Genomic DNA, 14,924 nt, shown 5'->3' with positions numbered 1-14,924 from the left:
TCCGGTATGTTCTGCCAGTCTTAAAAGGCGACGAAAAGAACAAACCACTAATAGGGCTAACCCCCCTTTTAGTGTGATTAGTTGGTTCAGGACAGAACTAATGAAGCCTCGGACAAGCGCCGTCATGGTCGGGGACGACGCTTGAACCCTATGCCCGCCCACAATGGTAACGACACTGCTAGCCAACTGGAAAATGATTTAAATCCAAATAGAGGTGTTTTGCAGGATATGCTTCCTGCAACCACCCTAGAAGGAAAACAAAGACAGAGGATGAGATGGTCAGATGAAGTTAATCGACACCTCATGTTCTGTTATTACCAAGCAACAAACCTAGGAACCAACACAACTGGATACAGATCACAAGTATACACAACATTTATTACCAGATACCCAGAATTAAAATTTTTAACAGAACAACGACTAGCTGATCAGATCCGTGTAATAATAAAAAATAACAGGATACCCCAGTCAGAATTAGATAACATCAAACAACAAGTACAACAAATACTGGAACAAAATAATGTGCAATCAGAAGAAGAAGAAAATACAGTAATGGACTCAAACATCCCAGAGCAAACAAACAAAGAACAACACGCACCAATTAAACAATCAGAGGAAAACGAAATCTTAAGGCAGCCACCAGAACAAGCACAAATAGAACACAAAGTGACACAGATATTAGATATAGAAGAAAAATTTCAGCTAACATATATAGAATACAAAGACACAAATACAGACATTAGACCATTCTTGCATAGACCACCAAATAACCCACAAGTCGAAACAACAATAAAAACTATCAACACAATCATACACAACAAAATAAATGAAAACACAACTATGGAAGAGTTACAACTACTGGTATATATAGGAGCACTCACTACACTAAATATACACACTAGGCAGAGATCAGAACCAACCAACACACAGAAGAAACCCACAAAACCAGCATGGCAACACAGGCTACAGATCAAAATAGAAAAACTGAGAAAAGACATCGGACAGCTAACACAATTTATAAGAAATGAAATCTCGGAAAAAAAACGAAAAAGGTTAGGTAAAATCTCACAACAAGAAGCGACAGAGCAATTAGACGAAAAGAAGCAGAAATTACAAGCATTCGCCAAACGACTCAGAAGATACAAAAAAAAGTGAAAATAGAAGGAAACAAAACCAAACATTCAACACAAACCAAAAGAAATTTTACCAGACAATAGATAACACACACATTGAAATAAACAATCCACCAAACATAACAGGCATGGAACACTTCTGGAGCAACATATGGTCAAACCCGGTACAACATAACAGGCATGCACGGTGGATACAAGCAGAAACAGACACATACAAGATGATACCACAAATGCCTGAAGTGACAATTTTGCAACATGAAGTCACCCAAGCAATTAATTCTACTCACAATTGGAAAGCCCCTGGAAATGATAAAATAGCAAATTTCTGGTTAAAGAAGTTCACCTCAACACATTCACATCTAACTAAATTATTTAACAGTTACATTGCAGACCCATACACATTCCCTGATACACTTACACATGGAATAACTTATCTGAAACCTAAAGATCAAGCAGACACAGCGAACCCAGCTAAATATCGCCCCATAACATGCCTACCAACAATATACAAAATATTAACTTCAGTCATTAAACAGAAACTAGTGACACATACAACACAGAACAAAATTATAAATGAAGAACAAAAAGGCTGTTGCAAAGGAGCACGAGGATGTAAAGAGCAACTGATAATAGATGCAGAGGTGACATATCAAGCTAAAACTAAACAAAGGTCGCTACACTACGCATACATCGATTACCAAAAAGCTTTTGATAGTGTACCCCACTTATGGTTACTACAAATATTGGAAATATACAAAGTAGATCCTAAATTGATACAGTTCCTAAACATAGTAATGAAAAACTGGAAAACCACACTTAATATCCAAACAAATTCAAATAATATCACATCACAGCCAATACAGATTAAGCGTGGAATATACCAAGGAGATTCATTAAGTCCTTTCTGGTTCTGCCTTGCTCTGAACCCACTATCCAACATGCTAAATAATACAAATTATGGTTACAATATTACTGGAACATACCCACACAAAATCACACATTTGCTATACATGGATGATCTAAAACTACTGGCAGCAACAAATCAACAACTCAACCAATTACTAAAGATAACAGAAGTATTTAGCAATGATATAAATATGGCTTTTGGAACAGACAAATGTAAGAAAAATAGCATAGTCAAGGGAAAACACACTAAACAAGAAGATTACATATTGGATAACCACAGCGACTGCATAGAAGCGATGGAAAAAACAGATGCCTATAAATATCTAGGATACAGACAAAAAATAGGAATAGATGATAGAAATATTAAGGAAGAGCTAAAAGAAAAATATAGACAAAGACTAACAAAAATACTGAAAACAGAATTGACAGCAAGAAACAAGACAAAAGCTATGAATACCTATGCTATACCAATATTGACCTACTCATTTGGAGTAGTGAAATGGAGTAACACAGACCTAGAAGCACTCAATACACTTACACGATCACAATGCCACAAATATAGAATACATCACATACATTCAGCAACAGAAAGATTCACATTAAGCAGAAAGGAAGGAGGAAGGGGATTTATCGACATAAAAAACCTACATTATGGACAGGTAGACAATTTAAGAAAATTCTTTCTAGAACGAGCAGAAACTAGCAAAATACACAAAGCAATCACCCACATAAATACATCGGCTACACCACTACAATTTCATAACCACCTCTACAACCCTTTAGATCACATAACATCAACAGACACAAAGAAAGTAAATTGGAAAAAGAAAACACTACGTGGCAAGCACCCGTATCATCTAACACAGCCACACATCGATCAAGACGCATCCAACACATGGCTAAGAAGAGGCAATATATACAGTGAGACAGAAGGATTCATGATTGCAATACAGGATCAAACAATAAACACCAGATATTACAGCAAGCATATTATTAAAGATCCCAATACCACAACAGATAAATGCAGACTTTGCAAACAACAAATAGAAACAGTAGATCACATCACAAGCGGATGTACAATACTAGCAAATACAGAATACCCCAGAAGACATGACAACGTCGCAAAAATAATACATCAACAGCTTGCCTTACAACATAAACTTTTAAAACAACACGTTCCTACATACAAGTATACACCACAAAATGTACTGGAGAATGATGAATACAAATTATACTGGAACAGAACCATTATAACAGATAAAACAACGCCACATAACAAACCTGACATCATACTCACCAATAAAAAGAAGAAATTAACACAACTAATTGAAATATCCATACCCAATACAGCAAATATACAGAAGAAAACAGGAGAAAAAATTGAAAAATACATCCAACTGGCTGAGGAAGTCAAGGACATGTGGCATCAGGATAAAGTTGACATTCTACCAATTATACTTTCAACTACAGGAGTCATACCACGCAATATCCACCAGTACATCAATGCAATACAGCTACATCCAAACTTATATATACAACTTCAGAAATCCGTAATTATTGATACATGTTCAATTACCCGAAAGTTCCTAAACGCAATGTAACATATACCGTACAGTTAAAAGGAAGTGAAGCTTGATCAAGGTCCGCGTCACTTTCATTCCGAACCAGACCTAAGGTCTGAGAAAGGAAAGATAATAATAATAATAATAATAATTTAAACTACTTGTATGTTATATAAACATTATTGTGTGCTTTCAAGTACCTGCAGTGGACAAAATTGTGTAAAACATTTGTGTGTCATGTAAACATTATTTGCATAAATAAAATGAAATACGTATGTTCATACGTACTTGTGCTTCTCATAAGAGTAGCTTAAGCGGAGGCCATTAATTATCTTTTTTGTGTTATCTGCCATACACCTGGGCCGTTTCTCATGGCTAAATAGCTTCCGCAATGTTTTTGTAGCTCTCCAGTCTTCTTAATCTATTTTTGTACTCAGGGTGCCTTATGTTGTAAAGCAATATATCCCTATTGATTTTGTTGCTTATGGTACACACCAACTGAACTTTGCAGCCATGTTTACAAACACACTACTGGTGACAGATGGCTGCAGCAATGCTGGTGGTAACATTTCACATTGCAGTGAACAGAAGAGAAGCGACTTTTATGATCAAATCTACGGTGAGGCCCTAGTTTTGTTCATATTTATTTGATGACAGGAGAGATTTGAAAAGTTCCCTATTACACCATCAAATTTCTTTGAGATAAATATTTGGCGTATTGGCTTTGTCAAATATGTATGATAGTGTAGTACCGGCCTAACTGGTGCTGGTTCCAGTATAAAAGATTCACATCCAGGTAGATGAACCAGAACAAGTTTATTAATAATAATGTAAATGTACACTTCTAGGTTCTGAAGCAATAAAGATTGAACACAAAAGTAATCTTTGTAATGTATCTCTTGATGGAACACTTCTAATTGTGATAACCAAAATACAAATAGTTGAGCTTGCGAGATCACCAGTTCACGGAAAAGTAACAGAAAGTAAAGTCCAGTCCAAAGCACCAAACTGTTGAATGACAAACTTGGAATCCAAATACTCTAGTTGTCAAGCAGTGGCAGAGCACACACACAAATGACTGCTGTGATTGGCAAGGTTTTGGAGCCAGTGGCTCCTTCCTCAGGCAGAAGGGTTGAAGGATTGAATAATTTTATCAATAATTGATTGTTTTCATGGTTATAAATACACTAGTTGGCCATGCAGGGCGTATACGCTCCCAGACGACCAGGAAATCTGGGAAAAACTTTTGAAATTTTCGTCCAGGAGAAAACCGGGAAAGCTCGGGAATTTTTTAGAATTCCAGGAATTTTTCATTGTTTTAGTTTTCACTTAAATTTTTGTAATTTCGTCTGGTAAGAACTGATACTTTAGCAAAGAATTCTACTGTATACCACTACTGTATCAATAAAACATAAACGAGAGAAAGAAACCAAAATAAAACTCTAAAGTTCCAAAGGAAATGTGCCATTAACAACAACAAAACAGAGTCCACTCACAAGTCTCAGCCAACAGTAAAATGTGTCAAAGGCTTTAGGACAAAGACTATGAATACTTCATAACAAAAAACTACTTCTAATCAGCGTGACATCACAACTGTTAATGTTAGCTTCCTTTAGGCAGTTGCCAGTAGTCTCCTGCATGTGTGCAATTGAGTCTTATATGAGCAGTACCTTCACACTTCTGGCTACATGAAGTGTGGCTGTTAGCTGTATCGGCAGTAGCAACAAAGCAACCCCATGCTACCCTGAAAAATTTTCCTGCCACACCCAAGTTGTCAGATTCACGTATGCGCAGAGCAGTCTGAATTGTAGTGGGGAGGGTAGTAGTCTCCATATGATCCATGTTTATGTTTAGTGATTTTGCTGTTTCCTCTTTGTTCAGAGCTCTCACTTCAAATGAAAACAAAATAGATTTCTGTGTTCGGGAGCTATCAAGTGAATTAAAGTACATAATTATGAAAGATTAAAATTTTATTAGTTTCAGTTTCCTGATTTTATTTTACTTTCAAGTTTTTGGCAGTAGCATTAATCGTCTTACAGAACAATGAAGTTATTTTTTCGGTTTGCTAAAGAAATTTGGCTTTCGTTAATCTTTTCCGCAGAGGCAGTCAATTTACTTGAAGTGAACTGTTTCATCCCACACTGCTGTCTATTTCAAATGTTTGCTGAATTTCGAGTACACTTTTTCATCTTCTGGCACATTGCGTTATGCTATAATAAAGAACCAAATATGAAATCATACAGGACAGGTACCCTATGAAAATTTGCATCCTGAAAACCACACTGAAAAGCTTAATATCAGTTTGAGGCTTACTTTATTGTGAATCTGAACATACAAATGTGCACTTTGGGATGAATGACGTGTCTTAGTTTGGTTTACGAAATTCCGATGCTGTGGTATCCTGTGATGTCCTGTTTCTTTTATGACGTAATGTAAGATCTCTTTAAGCCATATCAGTATGAATGTATGGGCTTCATATGTCACAGTAGCTGTGTCCACACAGTAATGTCTGTTCTGTGGTGCTGTCTGTCAACCAGTGAAATGAACCTGTTTCTAACAGGTCGCAGGAAAATATTGCGAATGGTGGTTTGAAAAGCATTACTTTTAAAGTAAATTTCCTTTTACACAATATGAATTATGTTATGTGTGAGAATGTGCAGTGAGTTTCTTAAATCAAAGAGCATTGACGCATGTTTAAAACTTAACACTTTGAGGACCAACCACTTAGAACAATTTTGAGCCCAGAAGACCAGATGTTTGTGTCATTATTTGAAATGTTACTGGTGCATTTCTGTGATATATCGTAAAATGTAACATATGCATAAAAGACCAATATGATATGTGAAAGCTTGCGGGTTCTTGTAGCTACACTATGTATATTAATTTAAACCATTAGCTTCTCCTATTTATGTATTCACACTACTTAACAGTGATGACTGATTACGTCATGTGTCCTGTGCTCTGAATATCTGCTGTCATCAGCTGGTGAGATCACGTGACATGATCTATGATTGGCTTACAAAAATGCATCGTTATCTTGATTTCCATGCTTCAGAAAGTAACATGCTGTGTTTGGTGCAATTTTAATTTATACTTCCATAATATGAAAATATGCAGCATATATATTGCTGCGCATCAAAGATCTTTCCAAAATGCTTTCTTTTCTTTAGGGGGGGGGGGGGGAGAATAAAAGGTGCTGGGTAGTTCTGCACTGGTGTATAAAACCTTTCCCATTCTAAAGATAAGTTTTACAGTTCTGAGGGAAGTATACTATCACTTAACAGGAAAAAGTGTATTTTCATTCAGGAAAAAGTGTTCTTTTAATCAGGAAATGTGGGAAGTTTTTTCCCTTGTCGGTGTATAAATCCTGCCATGGTAATATGTCCGGGATTCCTGAGTGTGGTGGTCAGTTCTGCATGACTAAGATGAGAAGGCTGGCAGCTCCAAGTCACTATGTAGGAGGCAGTCCCAGCTTGGTATTCTGGCTGGAACTTGGTCCAAAGTAGTCACTGGAACTACAGGATGCTTCACAGAGAGACTCTGAGGAACCGTGATAGTGGTCAGCATAATTGGGCAGAGAGCTCCTGATGTGAACTGGCATTCCACGAGGTGTGGACTGGCATAAATACTGCCGCAGTGCAAGGATACGGTCTGACTTGCTAGCTGGCATCTGACATCAAAGAGGCAAAATAGTGTCTGCAGTTGCAAAATCATGGTTGTGAGTGCAGCGCTCTGGTGGCAATGAACCAGGCTCATCTTGTGGTGGCTACCATAGATTCCGAGGACCAAAAGTTCGCCTGTGTGGTTGTCCGGAAAGTTTACTAACATTGCAAGGTGACTGCAGATGGGTGTTTGGCTTCAGGTGGTTGTACTGGTTGTGGCAGACAACACCTGAAGCTAGGCCACCTGCTGGATGCTGGTTTATGTCTGGTTGGTTGCTGAGGATCCGAGACACTACAGAACTTTGTTTCTGACAGTTGTTGATTTGTGGTGTGAATACTGGTGTGGGAAGTTGTAGAGAATTATTCATTGTTCATGTTAGGAGGATGGACTGTGTTGTGATGTGTTATGTACTGTGTGCTGGACATATTCGGATCTAATTATATGATTATTAGTTCTGAGCAGTTCAGGGACTATCAGTAGTTCATTTTCTTTCAACTATTAACTCTTATGCATCGTTATTAGGTGGGAGTGTTAAAGATTTGTCCTCAGATTTAGTGGTAAAATGTTCTAGTCAATAGCTTGCCAAAAACTGAACACAGAAACAACACGAAAACAGGAATATCGTGTACTGAACCATGAGAAAAGAAGGAAAATAGAAACTGTGATGGTCAAAGTTCAAGACGTGCAATATCAAGCAAATTGCAAGAACCACAGTGTCGTGGTTATGTGGTGTTGGATTGCAAAGCAGGAAATCTGTGTGTTGTCCCCCCCCCCCCCCCCCCCAAAAAAAAAAAAAAAAAACCCCTCCGTCCAGTCGTTGATGTGTTTCTTCTTCTTCTTCTGTATTCTTGGCAACTGTCATACTACATACATTGGTTGTAGAATATGAGTCATGTGGTAAGAATATATTACTATTGCAAGTAAATGTGATGAATAGTGATAGGAGGCAAGATGCCACATAGACTTCTCACAGATATGAAAACAGCAAATAAATGGGTGTGAACTGTGTTAGAACAAAGGAATTAAAGAGTCAAAACTTCCAAAACGGGATGCAAGAGTCATAACATTTGATTCTTATGTAGGAATAAATAGGTGGCACATATGTCTGGAGTTCCCTTCCGTACACATCGCTGTTTCAAATGTGCGTTACACCATGACACATACACAAGTTTTAATACAGTGAATTGACATCTCAGTGATCGGACCGCAGTTCACAGTTTTGTTCTCCCTTTGCAGTCCAACTCTGTGACCACATAACCACGATGCCTGTGGCTATTTAAATTGCTCAATGTTGCATATCTTGAGCTTGGACCTTCACTGTTTCTGTTTTACTTCTCTTTTCATAATTCAGTACACGTTCTTCCTCTTTTTGTGCTTGATCTGTGTTCAGTTTTTAACAAACTATCCACTGGGCCATCTTGCCACTAAATCTGAGGAGGGGTGCAATGGGGAGTTACCCTTGTCAGATGTTACCATTGGTGACAAGTTAATAGAAAAAATTAGATGAAACTTGTTACTCACATGGAAGTTATTTGTATGTTCCTCACCATTGTTAGCCAGTTTTTTTTTGTAACAAATACATACTTGCATTATTTTTTTCTTGGAAGACTGTTTGTAGCCATTTTAATGAAGTATTTGTTTTCATCACTCTTTCAGACTGTGTTTGAGATAGGACACAATTCAACTTCCATTGTTTATAAAGTCATGAAAACAGCACGCATGAAGCATCGTGAAGCAATAGAAAACTATAAAAGGAAACATTCAGAAACAGAACAGGAGAATTCAGGTAGAGAAATCTTTATTTTAGCATGTCTACCCAACTGTTAGATTAAATTTGTGTATGCAAAATTACATGCAAAATTTTATAAACTGTATTGTCTGGTAAATTTAAAGAAAAAATATTGATGATGCTTATTATTACAGGTGTTAATCTTTCACAAAAGCAAATGAATGTAAGTTACATAGAAATATATTCTAAAATTATATAAAATTTGTTTGTTACAAGTAGTACTCTGCATATTCTGTTTATGTGAAAATGCAGTCTTTCTTGGCCAATTTCACAGATAAAATCTTATCAGGTTATCAACCAAGTGACAGGGTCATCTTAAAGCAACATTTCAACGAGTTCCAAGTGAAGCGAAGATTACCAGTAGGAAACCTATTAAAACATTGCTTCAAGATGGTGCCCCTCTGTTTGATAACCTGACAAGTTTTAATTCTTATTATGTTATTTTTATGCATGTAACAAATTGTTAAATTTGTTGTTCCTCCCTCCTTCTTCCAGAAAATTTATCTAAGGTACCAGTAACTTCATTGCCATCTAGTAATGCTGAAGACATCAAGGATACCTTCCATGATGTAATAGGCCCAAGGAAATTTTCGTTGCAATCGTTGTATGAACCCAAGAAAAAGAAAAGAAAAGTGGCAGTTGATAAAGATAACTACATTCCTTATTTTGCACCAGATCAGCACACTGAAAAGGGGTAAGATGATATTCTTTTCCACAATTCTTAATTCAGAGAGACACATTTTGATACTGACGTATGTCAGCATGTTAATCTGTACACTGCATCAAAACTCGATGTAGATGCCTTTTTCTTTTGTATAATTTTCCAATATCCTGCCACACCTCCCTTCTTGGCACAAAGGATTAGTGTCTGTGATTGTCTGTTAGGAGCTCCCCATGGGTGGTACATGACAAGAGTGCAGGTGGAGAGAGATAGAGAGAGAGAGAGAGAGAGAGAGAGAGAGAGAGAGAGAGAGAAAATAAAAATTTGGTCACTTTGTTTACAAATGAACTGTTAAGGCACATTAACACATTGTACTTTTGGAAATTCAATAATTTGTAGGCAAGTGTGATAGTTGCTTTTGGATAATGTGCCTTGGACTAACATAAAAGTGTGTGGGGTAGCTTAATCCAACTAGTTCAAACTTCACAAATGTTTAGAACTGTTTTACAGACTGCATAAAATGTTCTACAGTAATTGCAGCATAGCTGAATATAACATGGTGCTTTCACTTGTAGCCTTCATCTGTAGGAATGATGATATGGTCTGGATCGATTATCAGGTTACAGATGGCTATATGTTAAATAGGAGTTATGATGGACCCAGTGAAGAAGGATTTAGGAAAGGAAGGTTAGGTTAGAAATGAGGAATTGCTGAAAGATAACTTGGGGGGGGGGACTTATAGGCCTTTTGTTGCATAGGAGACATCTATGACTGGACAAAAGAGGTGGTGAGTAGTATGAGTATATGGGACAGATCTTGCACCTCAATGACCACAAGGGAATGACCTAGGGGTGCAGAATTAGGAGCAGGATTGGAGTAGGGTTGAAGAAGAATATTCTGTAGGCTGCCTGGGCAGCAGAACACTACTTTGGGTGATGTGGGTAGTATTTGTGTAGGACATCCCTCATGTTAGGGAATGGCAAGAGGTAGTCGTAGCTCTGGTGAAGGATGTAGTCGAGCTTTTCAAGGCCAGGGTGATACTGGGCGGTCCGAGGATGGTTGTCGGTGGCTGGTTAACAAATTTACTGGTGTCAGAGGTGGAGATGGCATGGGAGATCTGTTTGTGGATGAGCTAAATAGGATATTGTTTGTCAATAAAGGCTCTGGTAAGTGATATATTTTGACAATTGCGCTATCCACTAAAGGTGCTGTGCCCACGGGTGGTGAGGCTGTAAGAAAGAAAATCTTTGACATAGAAAAGGTGACAGTTCGCAAAGTTTAGGTACTGTTGATCGTTGGTGCCCTTGATATGAACAGATGTATTTATGGAGCCATTTGAGAGGTGGAGACAGGCATCTAAGAAGCTGGCTTGTTGAGTTGATAACGTCCAGATAAAGTGGATTTGAGGTTATGGAGGAAAGAGCAAAGTTATCATTCTTGGCATGACTACAGATCATGAAAATGTTGTTAATGAACATGGACCAGACAAGTGGTTTTAGGTGTTGACTCAGTAGGAAGGATTCCTGCAGATGACCCATAAATACGTTGGCATAGGATGTTACCATGTGAGTACCCATGTCATTACCAAGTATTTGTTTATAGATTCAGCCTTTGAAAGTGAAATAATTGTGGGTCAGGATGTGGTTGGTGAGGAGTACTAGGAAAGAGGTGGTGGGTTTTGTATCAGGTGGATGTTGATAAATACTGTATTCCATATCTACAAGGCCATGGACATGGCAGGTGTTGGTGTGTAGGGTGTCGCATCCACAGTAACCTGCAAGGAGTCTGATGATATTCTGTGGATAGGTGGTGAAGGAAGGAATATTAGGTTGAAGTGAAGGAAGTGAATAGTATCGTGAACGTAGGATGGGAGGTTATGGACAATAATTTGGAGATGTTGATCAACAAAGGTAGAAGTTAGTTCTGTGGGAGCATGGTACCTTGCCACAGTGGGATGACCAGTGGGAGACATGATGCTTTGGGGTTGTGAACTTTGGGTTCTAGGTAAAAGGTAGGAGTGTAGGGGTTTGCCGGTTTGAGAAAGCAGATGGATTTAGGTGTCAGATTTTGGGGTGAACCTATGGTCTTGAGAAGCTGCCGGACTTATGGGATCATGTTGTAATGTTTCTATGCAGAGATGTTGGAAAGTCTGTTCCAGTTGTCGAAGGGCAAGACTTCCTACTGCAGTGATAGCACCAAGAAAGTTATTGTCCAGAATAAAAGGATCTTGTGAAAGGAGTAGAGGCCACAGTGTGTGGTTTGAGTGCTTAGATTGTATGATTTAGAAGGACCAGATTAGTTAGGGTAAGGGAGCGCCACCTGGCCAGGCAAACTGCTCTCAATAATCGATAATCGGTCTCGCTGCAACTGCAGGAGTGCACATTTGGGTGTCTGTGTGATTGTGTGTACTTTTACTAGAAAAATATCAAGAGCTCAAAAGATATTGTGAATACTTCCTTCTGTTACAAGTTTCTATGCGCCAATCATCGGTAACTACAATCACATGAACAGAATTGATGTAAAGTATCACACACTGCACTACATTTCTGCACAGGAAACAAGCAACGAAGTTTTGGTGTGTGTGTGGGGGGTTTTGCAAGGTTCTTCTGGGAAAGTCCATTTCCTCCCACAAAGAGCTCTACTCACTTCTGAGATTACCAACAGAACAGATCAAACACACTGTGATAAAAGTGTACTTATTTCATCCGAAGGTTGTTGCATTACTCTGTTTTTTGTTGTAAACTTTGATGATTGCATACTACAGGCATTTCCATTTTTGTAGCTGTATTTTCACTGAAACATTGGTAATTGCAGTAACAAACCAAGTAAATTGTAGTATGTCATTACTCCATAGTGAACCACCAGGTATCATGGGTCTCTCGTAACAGAATGCCCAGAAAATTTCCCTGAACAATCTCCAAAAATTTTTTACTGCATCTCAGGTTCACTCGACATGTACTATTCTTATGCCAGTGCAGTAATGCACGTCTGGTTTACTGGCAACTCTTAATGATGAATGCCATTGTGCTTTTCATAACTAGTTAATTTTTAATTGTTTATTTTTTTATTACAGTCTTTCTGTAAATAACTTCCAGTCAGAAGCGTCAAAATTTCAGCTGGATTTGACAGCAGACAATGAAGATTCCCTGAAATTGCAGAAAAAACTGATGCGTTGGGATCGAAAGAAGAAGAAAATGGTTGGTGTGGATCAGGTAAGAAATCATACATTAAAAAAAAAAAAATCCAGTCTCTGCTATTACATAATGAAACTCAAAAATTTGTGAAATCCAGTCTCTGCTATTACGTAATGAAGCTCAAAAATTTGTGATATACTTGAAATGATAACCTTTGTACACACACACACACACACACACACACACACACACACACACACACACACACAGTCTCTGGCAGCTGAAGCCAGACTGTGGGCAGCAGTGCATGATGAGAGAGGCAACTGGGTGGAGGTAAGGAGTAGTCTGGGGCGGGGAGGGGAAGGGATAGCAGGGTAGCAATGGGGGACAGTAAAGTGCTGCTAGTGTGAGCATGGAGGGATAAGGTGGAGAGAGGGTAGGGCAGCAAGGTGCAGTTGGGAGGTTAGACAGGAGACAGGGGAAAGAGAGTGTAGCGGTAAAGCAGAGAAGTCAAATGAACAGGTGTGTTGGTGGAATAGAGGGCTGCATAGTGCTGGAGTGGGAACAGGGAAGAGGCTAGATGGGTAAGGACAAAGACTAATGAAGATTGAGGCAAGGGGGATTACAGGAATGTAGGATATATTGCAGGAAGAGTTCCCACCTGCTGTTGGTGGGAAGGATCCAGATGGCACAGGCTGTGAACCAGCCACTGAAATGAAGAATGTCGTGTTGGGTGGCATGCTCAGCAACTGGGTGGTGCAGTTGTTTCATGTCCACATAGAATGCAGCACAGTGGTTGCAGCTTAGCTTGTAGATCACATGACTGGTTTCGCAGTTGGCCCTACCTTTGACGGGATAGATGATGTTTGTGACTGGACTGGAGTAGGTGGTGGTAGGAAGATGTATGGGGCAGGGGCCCTATGCTGTATCTTTCTGCCATTTTGCCGATCGGTTCGGTACGCGAGTGCACTAAACAGTCTTGTTTTCGAAACAGAGCCCCAACATTATTCAGTACGCATTTCAAAAGTGATGTCGAATGGTCCTAGGGAACTGAAATGCTGTTCTCCTCGCGCCAACCAATCAAAAGCAATCTGCCTCAGATCCATGCATGCACGCTGCAGCACCAGAGCGGCACGAACTTGAAGAGGCTAGCAGCCGACACAGGCATGCCATTGTTCACAGTACCGAAAAGTGTGGTTAGAGTACGTAATACTGTTCAAATTTCACTGACCATGGGCTTTCACGAATGGATGATATCGATAGAATATTCACGGTGTTCTGGAAACCGTCGTAAATGTCACATTATGTCATTTTATTCTTATTCACATTGACGTCTTGTTTTGGAGTTTACATTTCGGAATATGAGTTATTAATGGAGTGTAGTACTACATTGTACAAATAAATCTATAGAAACACCCAAAAAATTCATCATTTTTTTGTTTTACGTCATTCCTGAGTTGCTTTAAAATTCACCGTTTATGCAACTAGTTGAAGGCAGTTTGTTTATTGCCATAAGCATTTCGCTTCCTTTATTTGTGATGATGCTTCACAAGTAAAAGAAGTGAAATGCATATGGGAATAAACTGCCTTCAATCAGTTGCATAGACAGAACACATCTCCAAGAACCCAAAAAATTGTTTAAGAGAGTGTCAAAGAATAAGAAGATGTATAGAATGTGGTTGTAGCTCGCTCCTAGAAATCCAAATGATGAAGTAGCCTACTTCCCTATATGATACATCAACAATTTGGTTCATAAAAACAAAATTTAAAAAATCACTGTTTCGAGAGCATGTGGTGAGTGCAGCTATAGAAGTTCGTTGTAGTTTATAATATGCACATGTTGAATCAAAATGTTTCATATATGGTGATATAGTCTGAAAATATTGTGGCGGAAACCTTTCATCTCTGTCTACTGTTGTTAATGATTCAACCACAGATAAATACTTGTGACAAGCTAAAGTATAAAGATGATTGCTACTAGTCTCATTCGCAGTAATTTACGTTGTGATGTTAGATTCCTGTCTGACTACACTCTTTGACGAATAACGAAGTCTCAGAATGTGTTGCAAACACGAA

The 14,924-nt window shown here is 38.6% G+C and overlaps 1 protein-coding gene across 1 annotated transcript in view; it reads left to right on the top strand.

Moving 5' to 3' along the window:
* The window catches only part of LOC124776873 (ATP-dependent RNA helicase DDX54), a 138,297-nt gene that overhangs the window by 104,664 nt on the left and 18,709 nt on the right, over positions 1–14,924 (top strand). Inside the window, exons 10-12 of the mRNA XM_047252054.1 lie at positions 8,921–9,050; positions 9,549–9,747; positions 12,788–12,926. Of these exons, the coding sequence (XP_047108010.1) occupies positions 8,921–9,050; positions 9,549–9,747; positions 12,788–12,926 (468 nt within the window). The remainder of the gene's footprint in view (positions 1–8,920; positions 9,051–9,548; positions 9,748–12,787; positions 12,927–14,924) is intronic.

The sequence above is a fragment of the Schistocerca piceifrons genome, chromosome 2 (genome assembly GCF_021461385.2).
Source record: "Schistocerca piceifrons isolate TAMUIC-IGC-003096 chromosome 2, iqSchPice1.1, whole genome shotgun sequence".
NCBI classification, from domain to species: Eukaryota; Metazoa; Arthropoda; class Insecta; order Orthoptera; family Acrididae; genus Schistocerca; species Schistocerca piceifrons.
This window is presented reverse-complemented; position numbering and strand designations above follow the sequence as displayed.